General features: G+C 49.8%; 4 protein-coding genes across 4 annotated transcripts; 2 read left to right on the top strand and 2 right to left on the bottom strand.

Annotated features, from left to right (window-relative positions):
- Window positions 1-345: 345 nt before the first annotated feature.
- FOXG_22660 (uncharacterized protein) lies at window positions 346-601 on the bottom strand (the record flags this gene model as incomplete). Its single annotated transcript, XM_018403067.1, has 3 exons — window positions 346-447; window positions 503-530; window positions 564-601. 3 exons carry the CDS (start codon window positions 599-601, stop codon window positions 346-348), a joined length of 168 nt encoding a protein of 55 aa, XP_018257913.1.
- Window positions 602-679: 78 nt separating this feature from the next.
- On the top strand, window positions 680-3,024 carry FOXG_17054 (insulysin; the record flags this gene model as incomplete). Its single annotated transcript, XM_018397078.1, has 2 exons — window positions 680-928; window positions 1,003-3,024. 2 exons carry the CDS (start codon window positions 680-682, stop codon window positions 3,022-3,024), a joined length of 2,271 nt encoding a protein of 756 aa, XP_018257912.1.
- Window positions 3,025-5,803: 2,779 nt separating this feature from the next.
- Window positions 5,804-6,750, top strand: FOXG_17053 (insulysin; the record flags this gene model as incomplete). Its single annotated transcript, XM_018397077.1, has 2 exons — window positions 5,804-6,320; window positions 6,374-6,750. The coding sequence occupies 2 exons, from the start codon at window positions 5,804-5,806 to the stop codon at window positions 6,748-6,750; spliced, it is 894 nt and encodes a 297-aa protein (XP_018257911.1).
- Window positions 6,751-12,814: 6,064 nt separating this feature from the next.
- Window positions 12,815-15,461, bottom strand: FOXG_17052 (uncharacterized protein; the record flags this gene model as incomplete). The annotated part of the gene is made up of 5 exons (XM_018397076.1): window positions 12,815-13,371; window positions 13,468-13,680; window positions 14,564-15,014; window positions 15,064-15,155; window positions 15,383-15,461. The coding sequence occupies 5 exons, from the start codon at window positions 15,459-15,461 to the stop codon at window positions 12,815-12,817; spliced, it is 1,392 nt and encodes a 463-aa protein (XP_018257910.1).
- Between the last annotated feature and the right edge of the window lie 454 nt (window positions 15,462-15,915).

Below are 15,915 nucleotides of genomic sequence, written 5' to 3'. Positions count from 1 at the left end.
GACCCGATTGGAAAAGCCAATGGCTTGCGTTGAGTAGTTTCCGGCCCTCAATTTGAGCCATGTTCCGTTCCGTTTCCTCTTTTCTTCTTCTTCTTCTTCTCCGAGCCCTCCTAACCGAGCTAACAACGACAGCTAGCAGCCATGTACGGATACGACCAACTCTTAATACGAACATCGGCTCAAACACCCCTTACCACTCACCGCAGCCGGCTTAGCGGTACTTTGGAACGGCCGTGGACCATCTGCACAGGCTTGTACTATGCATGGGAGTGAGGTACCTCGTTTGCATGAACTCATGAACTAAGACGCTGAGGAAATGTGGAACAGACCTGTGTCCCATTGCCTTCACTCTGCACCTTTGTTACTGGGAGGTACGGGCCACTGCAGGCTTCGGCTGCAGATCTTTCGGTCCCATGCCATAGACTTCTTGTCTCCTTCCTTTGATGCCTGGATTGCTCAGGTCGGACCAGCATTGTCCATCCCCAGCTTCGCACTAACTTACCCGCCCTGCACCCCAACCATTACCATGACTATAAGTGGTTTCGACCTTGCCAACATCTTACCTCGATCTTAGGAACGCTTGGCCGATCTCAGCTTTCATTGTTATTGTGTTCACCTCTTTTATTTTATCACGCCAACGAATGCCGAGAATCTATGTCTTAACACAATCGCATCAGCAATGCCTCACTCGGAACGCGAAGAAGATGCCCCCACAGTAGCGGGCAATGCTCATATACCCGTGACGCTTGTTACTGACTCCCTCGAGAAGCCTTTACAAGACGATCGTAAATACCGAGTTATCCGTCTGGGGAACGAGCTCGAGGTTACCCTGGTGCATGATCCCAAGACCGACAAGGCCAGCGCTGCGTTAGATGTCAATGTGGGATACTTTAGCGATGAGCCTGATATTCCCGGTATGGCCCATGCGGTCGAACATGCAAGTGCTCCGATCCAACAGCTGTGATGTACAGGCGACAGGCTAATATCTCTCCCTGACAACAGCTTCTCTTCATGGGCACCAAGAAATTTCCAATTGAGAACGAATACGGCCAATATATCTCCGCCAATGCAGGAGATTCAAATGCTTACACAGGGCCGACATCGACAACCTTCTTTTTCGATATCTCTGCCAAGCCGGACAATGGCCAGGAACCTTCCGATACCAACCCATCTCCTCTGCGCGAGGCTCTCGACCGATTCGCCCAGTTCTTCATTGAGCCTCTCTTCCTTGCCGAGACCTTGGATCGAGAGCTACAGGCTGTCGATTCAGAACACAAAAAGAATCTCCAAAACGACACGTGGAGGCTGCCTCAGCTAGGGAAGTTTCTCTCTAACCCTGAACACCCGTTCTGCCACTTCGGTACTGGCAATTTTGAGGCTCTCAAGACACTTCCCGAGGCACGTGGAATTAATGTGAGGGACAAGTTTATCGAGTTTCATGCCAGACACTATTCAGCAAACCGCATGAAACTAGTTGTTCTAGGTAGAGAACCGCTTGACGTGCTTCAGAAATGGGTCGCTGAGTTGTTCTCTCCTGTCATCAACAAGAAGCTTCCGCCAAACAGATGGCCCGGCGAACTTCCTTTCAGGGAAGCCGATCTCGGTAGGCAGTGTTTCGCGAAGCCTGTTAAGGACTCGATAGAGCTTAACCTGCAATTCCCCTTTATCGATGAGGAGTCTATGTTTGCTACTCAGCCTAGCCGATATATTAGCCATCTCATCGGGCACGAGGGCCCGGGAAGTATCATGTCATGTATCAAGTCCAAAGGTTGGGCAAATGGTCTTACCGCCGGTGCCTCCCCCATCTGCCCCGGTGCTCCTGGTACCTTTGATGTAGAGGTCCTTTTGACGGAGGAGGGTCTCGAGAACTACCCTGAAATCGTCAAGATCTTTTTCCAGTACATCAGTCTCCTGCGCGAGAGCCCGCCCCAGGAGTGGATCTTCCAAGAGCAGAAGAAAATGGCTGATATCGATTTTATGTTTGAGCAAAAGACGCCTGCCTGTGAATTTACCTGCCGAATCAGCTCTGCCATGCAAAAGCCTCTTCCTCGGGAATGGCTGCTTAGTGGACACAGCCGTCTCCGAGAGTTTGCACCTGATGAGATCCAAAAGGCCCTTGCCACGATTCACCCGGATAACTTCCGCATGACCATTGTATCACGCGAATATCCTGGCAACTGGGACCAGAAGGAAAAGTGGTACGGAACTGAATATCGACATGAAAAGATCCCCGATGATCTTATGGAGGAGTGCAGGAAAGCCTTTGCAGTCTCTCCCAAAGATCGACTGTCTGCCCTTCACCTACCTCACAAGAACAAGTTTATTCCTACCAAGCTCGAGGTCAAGAGGAAGGAGGTGGATAAGCCGGCACAGAACCCCAGGGTTATCCGCAATGATTGCATTGCCAGGACATGGTGGAAGAAGGATGATACATTCTGGGTTCCTCGCGCCAACGTTGTTGTCAGCTTGAAGACACCACTTATATATGCTTCAGCAGAAAATAACGTCAAGGCTCGACTGTTCTCGGACCTCGTCCGTGATAGGCTCGAGGAGTACTCGTACGACGCGAAGCTGACTGGCTTGCAGTACAACGTCGGTCTCCATTCGCGCGGTGTGTTCCTGGAGATTGGCGGCTACAATGATAAGCTGCCCGTGCTCTTAGAACAAGTCGTCACAACAATGCGAGACCTGGATATCAAAGAAGATCGTTTTGAGATCGTCAGGGAGCGCTTGATCCGAGGATACAGCAATTGGCAGCTGCAGTCAGCCTACTGTCAGATTAGCAACTACACCAAGTGGCTCAATGCCCCCGGAGGGGACTTTATAGCAGAGGAGTTGGCAACGGCGCTCTCAAGCGTCTCACTGGAAGGTGTCAGGCTGTTCCAGAAGCAGATGCTTGGACAGGTCTTCATCGAAGTGTACGTAAACGGTAACATGTACAAGAAGGATGCTCTTAAGGCCACCCATATGGTCGAGTCCAGGCTGGCGAATCTATCTATATCTATCTACCGGCATCTTATGTAGATAGATGTAGATGCTTAGTCATAATCTGCAATGTAGATAGATAGATGTAGGCTACATGTAGATGTAGATAGATTCGGTAGATAGACGGTCGGCTAATCCTCGGCCGTGTCGTCGCCCACCTCCTTCAGCAAACCTTCATACCCTTCCAGTAGCCCAGCCCGTAACCACGACCTTACCGTCTGAGTAACGGCAATTGTGCTTGCATCTAAGCGTGACCTCTTGGGCGAAACCATACTACCAGCGAAAGAAAAGGTCCTCTCACACTCAGAAGCCATTGCTGGAACAGAGAGGATGTCAATCGCCATTTTCGCCACTCGCGGATATTCAAATCGCTTCGCAGACCAGTATTCGAGAGGATTGTCGTATGTTGTGTATATGTCTTGCTTTGTAGACAACCACCTCTCCAGTTCGTCTGTGGCTTCGTCATGGCCATGGCGGGTGGATGATATTAATTCGTCTTGGAAGGAATCAAATGGATTGTACTCGCGCGCCCTCACCGCGGCAGGAAGGTTACTGCTCGAGATTTCCCACTGAGCGGGAAGGTCGCGATACTCCTCTTCCCAGAGCTTTTGGATGAGCTGGCGTGCCGCAAAAAGCCATTCCTCCTTCTCACCGTAGGCTTTTGTCAAGAACGACCACTGTATACCGGGGTGAAGAACCGTGGCTGCATAGTAAATTGGCGTCTCATCAAGCTTGGTGTAGTACTTGTTGAGCTTGACCCAGGCCGAATTGACGCACGAGGAATAGTAACTAGGCTCCGCCCGGTGTGTTGCCTCAGTCTTTGCTTTCTCCAGCGTAGAAAGGAGGAATTCGAATGCGACGGCAACCTGCCAAATAATTCCATATTGAGCTTCAACGCCTCCCTTACGAACTCGGAGCTGACAGTCCCCTTCAAGCCGCAAAAGACAGGAATCGAACATTCTAAGAATATCTCTGAACCAACTGAGGGCATCCCAGTCTGCGTCACTTAGTAGATTTGCTTCCTCAAGACATCGAGGAATTTGGCTTGGCGGCTGGGTACGGGTAGATCGGGGTCGTTGAAATTTTCTGCTTGATTGAATCGTAATGTCAATGAGCTCCTCCAGATAGCGTCGGAGCTTAATTGCTCGCTCGATCATATAATATTGAGATAGCCAGCGTGTGCTGTTGTCAAGGACGACATCAAGAGTGCCTGGATAGGACTTGTCAGGGTCCTCATCTTGTAATTTCCGCAGAATTGCTGTCGCTTTATTCGACCGATTGACCCAGACGACAAGGTTGTGGAGTTTACCTACTGGACCTCTTTTTGTCCACTCTGCAAAATCGTCCGCATCAATGTCCTCGAGTGTATTGCTGTCTTTAATGAAGAGGAGCGCTTTGGCGACAAGATGAAGAATATGCCCGAAACACCGAATCCTTCTGCTGGCCGGATTCTGCCACTGGAGCTTGTGGCCTATTGCTTCGACTGCTCCTTCATTGCTTGCGGCGTTATCGAGAATAATGTATCCAACCTTGTTGTTTGCAATCAACTCGAAGTCATCTAATACCTCCATAACAGCGGCTGAGATATTTTCTCCCGTGTGCGCTATGGCGACGTTTGGGAGGCCAAGGACGATCTTCCGTGGCTGGAATGTATCTTCATCGAGAAAGAAGGCATTTATGGAGAAGAATGAATGTCTGTTCCGGGACGCCCAGCCATCAAATGCAATATGAACCTGGCTTGGGCTTCGTGATAGCGTGTGGATGACGCGCGATTTGTATGTGTTGAACTCGTCGATGATCCTAGCCCGAACCGTTTCATGGGTCAGATTGGCGCAAGTCTCGTGAACCAAGGGGTTCAGGTACTGAAAGACCTTTTGGAGGCCTTTATGCTCCGGTACGCGAAATGACAAATTTGCATCGGTGATCCACTGGACAACATGGCGCTGGAACGTGGCCTTGTCAAATCGAGTAACCAACTCGTCGTGAAAGTCGTCCCTCTTCCGTTTCTTGGCTGCCAAATCATGAAGGGTCAGTTGATTCGGGGGCCGCTCCTGCATATATCGTGTTGCTTTTGATGGATCTGGATGAAAAATATTGTGGGCCTTGCTGAGATGACCTTCAATGTTCCGAGTGTTGGACGAGACATAAGCCTTTGGCCGGGGAACGCCATGCTGGACACAGTGGCAACAGAGCCATGTATGGGGGCCAGACTCATTGCCTTTGGACCTAGCTTGAACGTCATAGCCGTGAGCCCAAAACCAGCCGGTAGCTTGACCAGTTCGAGCTGAGAGGACCCAATGGCTGCGGACAGCTTGCGATACTGCATCCCAGTCTTTGATGATTGAATGGCTGCTGCGAGACGAGGAATTGTGCATAGGCAAGGTTGGGTCTTCGGGACAGGATATTTCCGATATGGTAGTATCGGTTGCGTAACTGAATAAATCGCTTTGAGGTGCCATTTGGGCAATGGTTTTGGGTGGCATTAAGGGCAATGAGAATATGTCAAACTAAGACCCAAGCGAAAAAGGGGGATGGCGTGGGGAAATCGGGAAATGAGGGACGGTTAGGGAAGGGATTTTCAGAGGTACCGATACTTCGGTGCAGGAGGATGCCACCAGTACCGAGAAAGTACAACTACCTCACCCAATTTTCACCGCGGTCTTGGCATCTATCTACATTTCGTCTATCTACCGGACCTCCAGGTAGATAGATAGAAGACCCACATGTCCTCTGGTAGATAGATAGATGTAGATCTACATCTATCTACATCTACATTTCATCTACATCGGTAGATAGATTCGCCAGCCTGGTCGAGTCCATGCTGAAGCCGCGGGTTTTGCCCAAGGCCCAGTGGCCTATCCTGCGGTCACTCATTCTGACCAAAGGTTCCAACTACGTCTTCAGAAAGACCCTCAAGGATCCCGACAACGTCAACCACTGCGTCGGGACTTGGTTTTATGTTGGTAGCAGAGACGATCGCGACGTTCGAACCAAGACTCTACTTCTGGAACAGATGCTCCGTGAGCCAGCCTTTGATCAGCTCCGGACTAAGGAGCAACTCGGTTACATCGTCGGGAGCGGACGTCGATCATTCTCGACGACATATGGTTTCCACTTCCTCATCCAGAGTGAGATGGCACCAGAGTTCCTTGACTCGCGTATCGAGGCTTTCCTCATGAGGTATGCGGACACTCTGGAGAAGATGAGCGAGACTGAGCTTGAGGATCACAAGCGAAGTTTGATCGTCCGGCGTCTAGAGAAGCTTGGAAAACTGGAAGAAGAATCTAAACAGCATTGGGACGAAATCGAAAGCGAAGAATATGATTTTGAGTTTCGTAAGTCAAGGAAACATAAAGTCCAAGATTGTGAACATGCTAATCACTGGTAGGTCAACTCGATGCCGCCCGGATTAGACAGCTAACCAAGGCTGAAATTGTGGATTTCTTCAACCAGCATCTCAACCCTACTTCCAGTCAGAGGGCACGCTTATCGATTTATCTAAAGGCCCAATGCAAGGCTGAAGGGGTCGATAAGCGACAGGAAGAGGCTCAGAAAAACGCTGACGAGGAGCCGCACGCTGGAGATGCCGTTGAGGCGGCCGAAGAAATTACCAACGTCAGGTTTTGGAAAGCTGGTCTCACTGTCAGCTCGGGGGTCAGACCTGTCAAACATGTAAGCGACTTTGAGCGTTGGTATGTGCCGCTTAAGGCTTGCCGTACGAACTTAAAGCATTGGGTCTATGGTACTTTGTCACGGCTTAGGTGAAGCCGAGGGTGAGAAGGTCGGTCCCTTCTACGCGCAGGCAATATCTCTTGGGAATGAACAGTAGATGACTACCATGGCAGAACCCTACGTAGCCATACTCGATTTCCTAACAAGCACCGCCACTCTTTGTAATCTCTACCCCAGGCATTGCAATGCGCTCAATAGGCTGAAGGGGTCAATAAGCGACAGGAAGAGGCTCAGAAGAAAGCCGATGAGGAGCCCTGACCGGGGGATGCTTTTACGATGGCCGAGGAAATTACTGATGTTAAGGGGCCAGACCGGTCAAGGATATTGATGAGTATGAAGATATGGATGCAGCACTTGAAGGGGTGTCAGGTTAGGTTGCGGGCTGGGTTCCTCCTGGGCATACCACCTGGATGTCGATTGAACTTCTCCAAGTATAATGTTGTTTTAAATATATCTCTGACGTGTAACTGATCCGTCCGTCCCACCTATCAGAGTCGAAAGAAGTGAGAAGGTGAGAGCGTGCCGTCTATGTGATCATGAATGGGACTGTCAACGTCTTGATGTATAACATGGAAAGGTAGGATCCCGGAATAGCCAATACTGGCAAAGTCAGTATACCTCAAATTATTAGTTCTTATCAGTCTTTCTACACAGGAACATTCCGCCGTCATGGTCGAGAAAATGGCCAAGAAACATAACTTTCAACCCGCTAGGTTTGCTAAGACAATATCCACAACTGATTATAATTCAACCCAGTAGTCGCGGCACATCGTACATGGTCATGGGTGCACAAATGGATTTCAACAGTGGTCCAAGAATACATCTGTATGAGTGTTTGTTGCATTCTCGCGCCAAAACCTCGAACACCCTAAAGGAAACCCGTCAAGAGACCGTCGAAACTTTACATGCAGAGACCATTCAACCTTTTCTGATCTAGAAAGGAAATGAATCACAAGGGAATGGTGTTTGAATGCTCTTATTTAGTTTTATCTATGCTCCAGAGAACAATAGTCGAACATGAAGGCGTAGAGGTGCTGGAGAAGCAAATTGAACGAGCGCAGTCTGCGTTGCTGACACATCACCACTAAAGGAAGGGGCGTCAATAGGTGCGCACCTGGATGCGCACGTAAGTGTCACGTGTTGCGCACCCGGTGCGTCTGTAAGGGAGTTATGTAAGCCCAACACCCTTGTAGCTACCCCTTTCCCGTTGATAAAGAGCCTCACTTCGCCGCGCAACGATCTACTCAAATCATCTCTCCTAGAATGAATCCAGTTACAGCTACTCGTCAATTTTCTGATGACTGCCTGCCTCCTGAACGCGAGTATGGCTCTCGGGAAGCCCTACACGCCGCGATCAATGCATGGGCAGCTCCCAGGGGCTATGCGTTTGTCACTGGGAAGTCGAAGAAAACAGAGAGCGGCAGACGAATTGTTTTCTTCAGCTGTGACCGTGGAGGAGCACCTCCAAAGGCCTCGGGCGTACGGCAACGGTCAACTACAACACGGCGTACAGGGTGTCAATTCTCAGTCCTTGCGAAGGAGGCCTTGGATAAGACAACGTGGCGCCTTACACACCGTCCTGGCAGCGAGTTTGCCCATCACAACCACGAGCCAAGCACAAGCATGTCTGCACATCCAGTCCATCGTCAACTATCCAATGCAGATAGGTCAACTATTAACAACCTTGCAAACGCTGGTGTAGCACCGAAAGAGATCAGGTCCTACCTACGTCAGAACACAGAGTCTCATGCCACCCAGCAAGACATCTACAACTGCATTGCACAAGGCAAACGAGACCAGAAGAAGGGCCAGAGCACAATCCAAGCTCTTGCTAATGAGCTTGAGGCTGAGGGTTTCTGGAGTCGAATACGCTTCGACGAGGATGGTCGGGTTACAGCTGTGTTGTTTGCCCACCCAGAGTCGCTAACATACCTTAAGTCATACCCGGATATACTTATATTGGACTGCACATATAAGACAAACAAGTATAGGATGCCTCTTCTCGATATCGTCGGTGTTGATGCCTGTCAACGATCATTCTGCATCGCCTTCGCCTTCCTCAGCGGCGAGGAGGAGAAGGACTACATCTGGGCGTTAGATCGGCTACGTTCAATGTACGAAGCCTGTAGCGCAAGGCTGCCATCTGTGATCCTTACAGACCGCTGTCTGGCCTGCATGAATGCGGTATCTCATTGTTTCCCGGCTGCAGTATCGCTTCTATGCCTTTGGCATGCCAACAAGGCAGTCCTGCGTTACTGCCAGCCAAGCTTTATGCGTCATAACGATGCGGCTCAAAAGCCTCAAGGCCACCAAGAGTGGAAGGACTTCTACGGAAGATGGCATGAGCTCGTGGCATCGGCAAATGAGGAGACATTTGAAGACAGGCTTCAGCAGCTCAAAGAGCGCTATGCTTCAGCTCACGCCCGGGGAGGTCGCCTACATCATCGAAACATGGCTTGACCTCTACAAAACAAAGCTCGTGAAAGCTTGGGTTGATCGGTATCTTCACTTTGAGAATGTGGTTACATCTCGAGGCGAGGGTATTCATCAGCTCATCAAGGTGTACCTTGATACTTCCCAGCTAGATCTCTTTGAGGCCTGGAGGGCTATCAAGCTGGCGATACTTAACCAAGTAGCTGAGCTCCGAGCAAACCAGGCGAAGCAGCAAATCCGAACACCCATAGAACTCTCAGGGAGTCTATACAGCATCATACGAGGCTGGGTATCTCACGAGGCATTGCGGAAGGTTGAGGCGCAGAGAAAGCGGCTCCAACAGGACAGACTCCCTGCCTGCACAGGAGTCTTCTCAGCAACGCTTGGGCTCCCTTGCGCTCACACAATTGAGCCTCTTCTACAACAAGCCCAGCCGCTTCAACTACACCACTTCCATACGCATTGGCATCTTCAACGAGAAGGAAACCCTCAATTGCTCATAGAGCCCCGCCGTCAGTTCGATCAGGTGCCAGCTACGTCAACATTGCCGAAGACTAGCACTCAGCGCGAGCCATGTGCATTTGAGATCGTCGAACAAGCATCACAGACGAGAGCCAACCCCAAATGTTCAAGATGTCATACACAGGGCCACAGGATGAGCTCAAAGGCATGCCCATTGCGATATGCGCATCTTGTATCTCCCTCAGCTTCTACAGCGCCCCCAAATACGCTGCCGCCATCGACTACACCAAGTTCGGCTCAACAGCCAGTTCCCGATCCATCCTTATGCTCAATTTTGCCACAGCAGCAGGTAGCGCCGCCAGCGGCACTATGTGATCAAGAGATGGTGCCGTCCCCGCCAGATATAATAGCACTGCCATCCTCATCAGCGGATGTACCTCCACCACCAGATATGCCGCCATCGGTACCAGCGTCTGGGCCAGACATACGCTATGATGACCCTCGTGCTATATATGATCGATATATTGCAGCACGGATGGCATGGTATAACAAGCTGCCTCGAGGTAGCTTAAAGACTAACCAGGAATATCGAAAGGCAATGGGCCTCCCTCAACGCTACGATAAGACAAGTTACAGCTGGTGTTTGGATTATAAGCAGATGGGTAAGCGATGCACATCAACGATACCTGGACGGGAGTGGACTAAGGAGGAGATGATGGCGTACTTGGATTGGACCAGGGTAGAAGATGAACGTGTGGAGAGGCAAGTCGCCCAGGAGATGGGCGACAACCCTCTGGCGAACAGGCGAACAGGCATGAAGGAGATTTGGAAGAGGGTTGAGCAGGACATGATCGACCAACAAGCTCTGTACTCGAACGATAAACTGGCTGAAGACTGTATCATAGTTACTGCTTAGATTATTATTAACGCCTACATTACTTATATCCCAATTATGGCACCGTGAGAAAAAATCTGTATAGCAGAGCAGTTCGTCATCTAGAGATTAGAAGCAATACAATAAAATACAATAGGCTGGCTGGCATACAAGGGTGTTGGGCTTACATAACTCCCTTACAGACGCACCGGGTGCGCAACACGTGACACTTACGTGCGCATCCAGGTGCGCACCTATTGGCGCCCTAAAGGAAGCGATAACGATAATGAACATGAACAAGTTTAGTGGGACGGAGTCCAAATACTTCAGTCAACAAGACACAGGTGCGCTAAAAATAACTGACAACAGCTCTAGTTCGTGCATTACATGGCCTATTACTCGCCAGGATCTTATAAAAGCTTCAAATACTAATCAGCTTCTAGTACGGAGTGGAAAGACGTGGGTGAGGCATCACTCTTCTCGATTCATTATTCTTGAACCACAAAACCCCGACGACGTCGGATCCTCCGTTTGCTGTTTGTCTTGGGCTTTTCCCCACGCTTTCAACCAAACCATTAAATTAACCAACATCAGAATCTCTATGAGGTATCGGCCCTGAAGTCTCTCGTCGTACTAATGCCGTAATTGTGAGCTTAGGGAAATGTGGAAATTGACGGCTGCGGTTGGGCGGAAATATTGGACGAAGAATGGAACCAATAAACCTGATTGTTTGCTACCATGTTGGTTGCATGGGGATGTCCTCTTTAACAGCTGAAATCGACGCTGTACCAACCACGAGGGCCAATAAGAAGAACACTGTGACCGGGGCGGGTCCATTTCAGGCCGTTAATCGCTGGGGCAGGTGGAACGTGTGCGCCCCAAAGAAGATACCTGGATGTACTGGAGTACCTGGCAGCGAGATAAGCTTAACAGCTACTGCGGTACGAAAGCGGCAACGGATCCCTGTCTACAGCGGTGTCCCTGGCGAAGCACGGCTCTCAATTTTCGCCAACCCCCGATCGATTCCATTGGAGAGAGCTCCCACCTGGAGACTTTCGACAAGATGTAGATTTCGCCGCCTCCAAGCCAGATACACGATGCGGGTATGAACCAACTACGAACGACCTGGGGGAACAATCTTTGACGACATCTCGATCGCTTCTCGGAGAAGATGATTTGCATCCGGTGCTCTCTCACCACGATTTGCAGAGTGGCCTTGGTCCAAGGCAGCACCCTAGATTCACGTGCACGTACTCCCGCGTCCCTGTGCAATCGCTAGCCGTTTGGCATGCATTCCTTACCCATAGCGTCCAGGCAGAATGAGGGGCAGGGTTCCGATGAGCTCATGATACCTTGACCTGGAAAAATCATCTGCAATTCCCCCACAAAAGTGCGCTGTCATCAGAGTCCTCTGAAGAAGATACCGTCTTCTGACTGCCTGCACGGGGCGCATGGCAATTTAGACCGCCATTCCTCAGCCACTTTGGTTGTCCGTTCATCAGTTGAACACGTAGCAAGAAACGATAAAGTGGCGACTGTCATCGGGACGTAAAGAGCCAGCCTCCAACAAGCTATCATGATCACGCGTTCTTATTTTCTGACTATCCATTGTTAGGCGACGTTGGAGGTGAGCTATGACCAATTTTGTTGGCGAATCGACACTGGCACCGACAACCAACGACAACCTCGGTGACATAGTGTTGCCGTTTATCTCTACGGATGTGATGACGCCGATTTCAGTCGTGAACATGATACACACAGCCATCGCGTCTTCTTCATGTATTACATTATTCATGTCTCCTGGTGCATCATCTTACCCTGTAGTGCCCCTCGCCGTTTTGACCGCACCACTGATCACCCTCTGTAACCCTAATTACATACACACTTGGGTCTTTCCTAACTTTATCCTTCCATAGGCTAGCCCCCTCGACATACAGTTGCCCTCGTTATCCATTCCGAGTCACTGAAGCGTGACACCCTTTTTTCGATACTGTGACAAGGCGTTGCCTGAAAGTTAATGTAAGACTGTTCAGGATCGATCCTCCATGGCCTTCCTCTAATGTTAGTGAGGCCACTCAACACAACCTTCAAACCCATCTAGGGGGTTACCACAAGACAGCAGGTCCGTGATCCGTTCACTGGCCATTCAACTATGACCCACAGCCCATCTGTTATCTCGGTGTTATTCTCTGCACCTGCCTCTGTACCGCACACCAGCTGAGTTGTCTGTGACGTCCTGTTCGTGCTGCTGTGGATTGCGATGGAGAAGGCCGGATCTGAGTGTCAGAGACGCTGCCGTCGAGTATCACGGTGCTGTAGTGGAAGGGCTCAGCTAGACTGGGGACTTAATTGCAAACGACATGAAGGTATCGAGTTGTGATGCTGAGGGAACGGGTATTGTGTATGAGCATCAGCATCAGGGTGAGCTAGGGCCATGTTTTGTCCTGGACGCGTGAGTAAAGGCGCATACCCTCCGTTGGACTGGTTCATCATGGGGGGAGGGGCCAGCGTGCTGGGATTAACGCTGTACTTGCCAATAATCTTCTGGATGGCAGACTCAAGAATTTTCCATGGGAATACCTTGACATCCTTCTCGATATTACGGGGCTTGGGATTAGGAAAGCCCATGATGACCTTGAAAAACCCCTCACTATCCGGCTTAGCCTTGGAAACTGTCTGCGAATGGAATCCTTCCAAGTTACGGCGAATACGGTTCTTCTCCTTGACACTGAAACGGTTCGGCGCTGCGATAAGTTGCTCGAGAAGGTGGATAGTGTCGACCGAAGTGACGTAACACTCGCCTTTCTCGGCCCACCAGATGCATGATATGCAGATGCTGTTGGTTGGTCGTTCATTGACGCTTACCGACTGGCAGGTAGCGTTCACTGTCGATCCCTTTTGTGTCTTACGGAAGAGGACAATCCGACGGCGGTTGGCCTATTCCTCTGATGTCCAGTTCTCGGCCATCGATTCCAGCTTACCCTCAATCTTCAAAACTGCCTTGACAGAATAAAGCGAGATAGGATGATAACTTGTGTTGCTTCCAGTATTGGCAGTGGTGGTACTGGCTCGGACAAGCTGGGGAGCGCCGTTGCAATGAGACGGGGACGACATTCCCAAGGGTGTCAACGGCGGATGTATCCAATCCAGCCGTTGGACGCCGATGGTAGCGAGGGTCGGTGAAGCTCGTGCTTCTATTGTAAGTGTTAATAATGTCGTTGTTTGCTTGCAGGAATGTATTTGCGACTCCAGCCTATCGTCGACTCCGACGATCAGGGGTTTTTGTGGACGGTAGTCGGGCGCTTAGGTACTTGATGTCAGTGTTAGTGTCGCAATGCACCAGAGACAAAGAATTGACAGGCAAGCGGATGTCAAAAGAGGGAGGCAACAGGGAAATAAAATAGAGCGAGATTGCAGATGTGATCAAGATCAAGAGGAGGACGAATTCTTTATCTCCACACGAATGCGGACGGATATCAGCCGCACGCAAGCCCTGATCTAAACCCTGACAAACGGAAATTCAAGGATCTCGAGGCTGCAGGCCTGTGTGAGATGTATCAGTCAAAAGTAAAGAATCAGCCAATCCTAGGCGTTCGGGCGCACCAATTCGGCCAAGGCCCAACTACAGTGGGCAGACAAAAGTCCTGTCGCAGGCCGGGCTTGGTCTCAATGATCCTCAGGAACAACAGCCCTTAGTAATCAAGCTGGGTGATTTAAAGTAAAACCTGTGGGATGGAATACCCCACACAGAAGATAGAACCAATCAACTCACTACTGCTGCTCATTATGAATGACCCGACCTTCAATCCATTTTAAGCACGCTCAGTGCGACAAGTCCCGACACATTTCGGATCCACCCAACCACATCGATTGAAGACAGCCATTTCACTGTGCAATTGAACGGGCAATATTTATTCAATTTTGATAAAATGTATATTAACCTATAGGGAATTAAAAGGAGACTCCAGGGATATAACTCAATACTTGGCATAATAGCCATTTGCGTTCCAACGGGCGTTGAGTCGGTCAGGCATCGATTTTATCACGTTTTTAGCTACTTCATCTTCGACCTCCGACCATAACTCTTCTGCAGCTTCAATAAGCCGGGCCAAAGCTGCAGCCGACTTTGGATAAGCAGCAATTTCAGGATATGTTTCGCATATCCGTTTTTTCGGGACTTTCCAAAGGTTCTCAATAGGATTGAGGTCAGGCTGTATGGAGGCCAGTCCGTAAGAGACACTCCGTGTCTTCTAGCCCAATGACGCAGCCATTCCTGAACTATCTTGGCTTTGAAGGTGCGGGCGTTATCGTGCTGAAAAGTCTCTCCTTCCTCGATAAGTCCCGGAAGGTAGGACTGTAAACAGGCTAGAATACGTCGGCCTGTTACGCCTCCCCACCCAGACGGAGGATCACTCTCAAGAGGGACAATCCGGGACGGTTTATCATAGTTAATTGCACCAAAGAACATCTGTGAGTATCTCAGAGGTCGTCTGCGAGGCTGTAACTTATCCCTGTGAAGTCTCTCGCCCTGCGGTGTTGTCAGAATATGCTTCTATAAATGAAGGGTCTGGACGTACAGAACCGTAAAATGACCACTTGGTATAGTCACCGTCTGTACGGTCGATTGTAGGCTCGTCAGAAAACCACCAGCTGTACCAAAATGACTCGTCTTCATGACAGTATTTGTCACAGAAAGATTTTCACAATTGCGCACTTTCTTCGCTGAGAAACGGGCGTCGAAGTGCGAGATTATGTTGTATTCCCGTCTTCTGAAGCCACCGACGAATTGTCGGGCTTGAGCAGCTTAATCGCGCCCGTTGTTTAATTTCTTTATACGAAATAAAAGCGTCGTTTTTAATAAGTATTTTGATATGCGTTTTGTCTCTATCCGATAACGCTGGTAGCCTCCCAGAGCGAGGAAGATCTTTTGCAGACTGTTGGTGTCGATACCGTCGAATGACTCCGTAGATTGCATGACGACTTAACCCCTCTTTGTCTGCGATATCGTTGACGCGAACGCCTGATTCGTACATTGTTACAAGCCTCGTTGTCTTGTGAGGAGAATGATATGTATTTTGCCTAATTCTGGGCATCTTTATATATTGAAATAACGCAGAGGCATCTTTAGATTGCAGTGAAAAACAAGCACTGTCGACCGACTATAGTAACGAGCGAGACTGGGCGAGACGACAGAGGAGTGAGGAGAAGTCTACCTCAAGAGCAATTGTTCTTGGTACGCGTTCAGAGACAGGATGCTGAAAACGAGCTTTATAACTGGTCTTCATGACAGGCGTGTATAGGTGCAAAATGAATGCAGAGAAAAAGGGGTTTTCGTCAATGTGGGCAGCGCCAGATACCCGTCAATGCGGGGCCGGGCGACGTTGGTTCCGCACGGAATATATATGTCCATCTACGGCGCTTACGCCGTA

The sequence above is a fragment of the Fusarium oxysporum genome, chromosome 6, assembly GCF_000149955.1.
Source record: "Fusarium oxysporum f. sp. lycopersici 4287 chromosome 6, whole genome shotgun sequence".
In the NCBI taxonomy this organism is placed as follows: Eukaryota; Fungi; Ascomycota; class Sordariomycetes; order Hypocreales; family Nectriaceae; genus Fusarium; species Fusarium oxysporum.
Note: the sequence above shows the minus strand (reverse complement) of the source record. Positions and strands in the feature narration are given on the sequence as shown.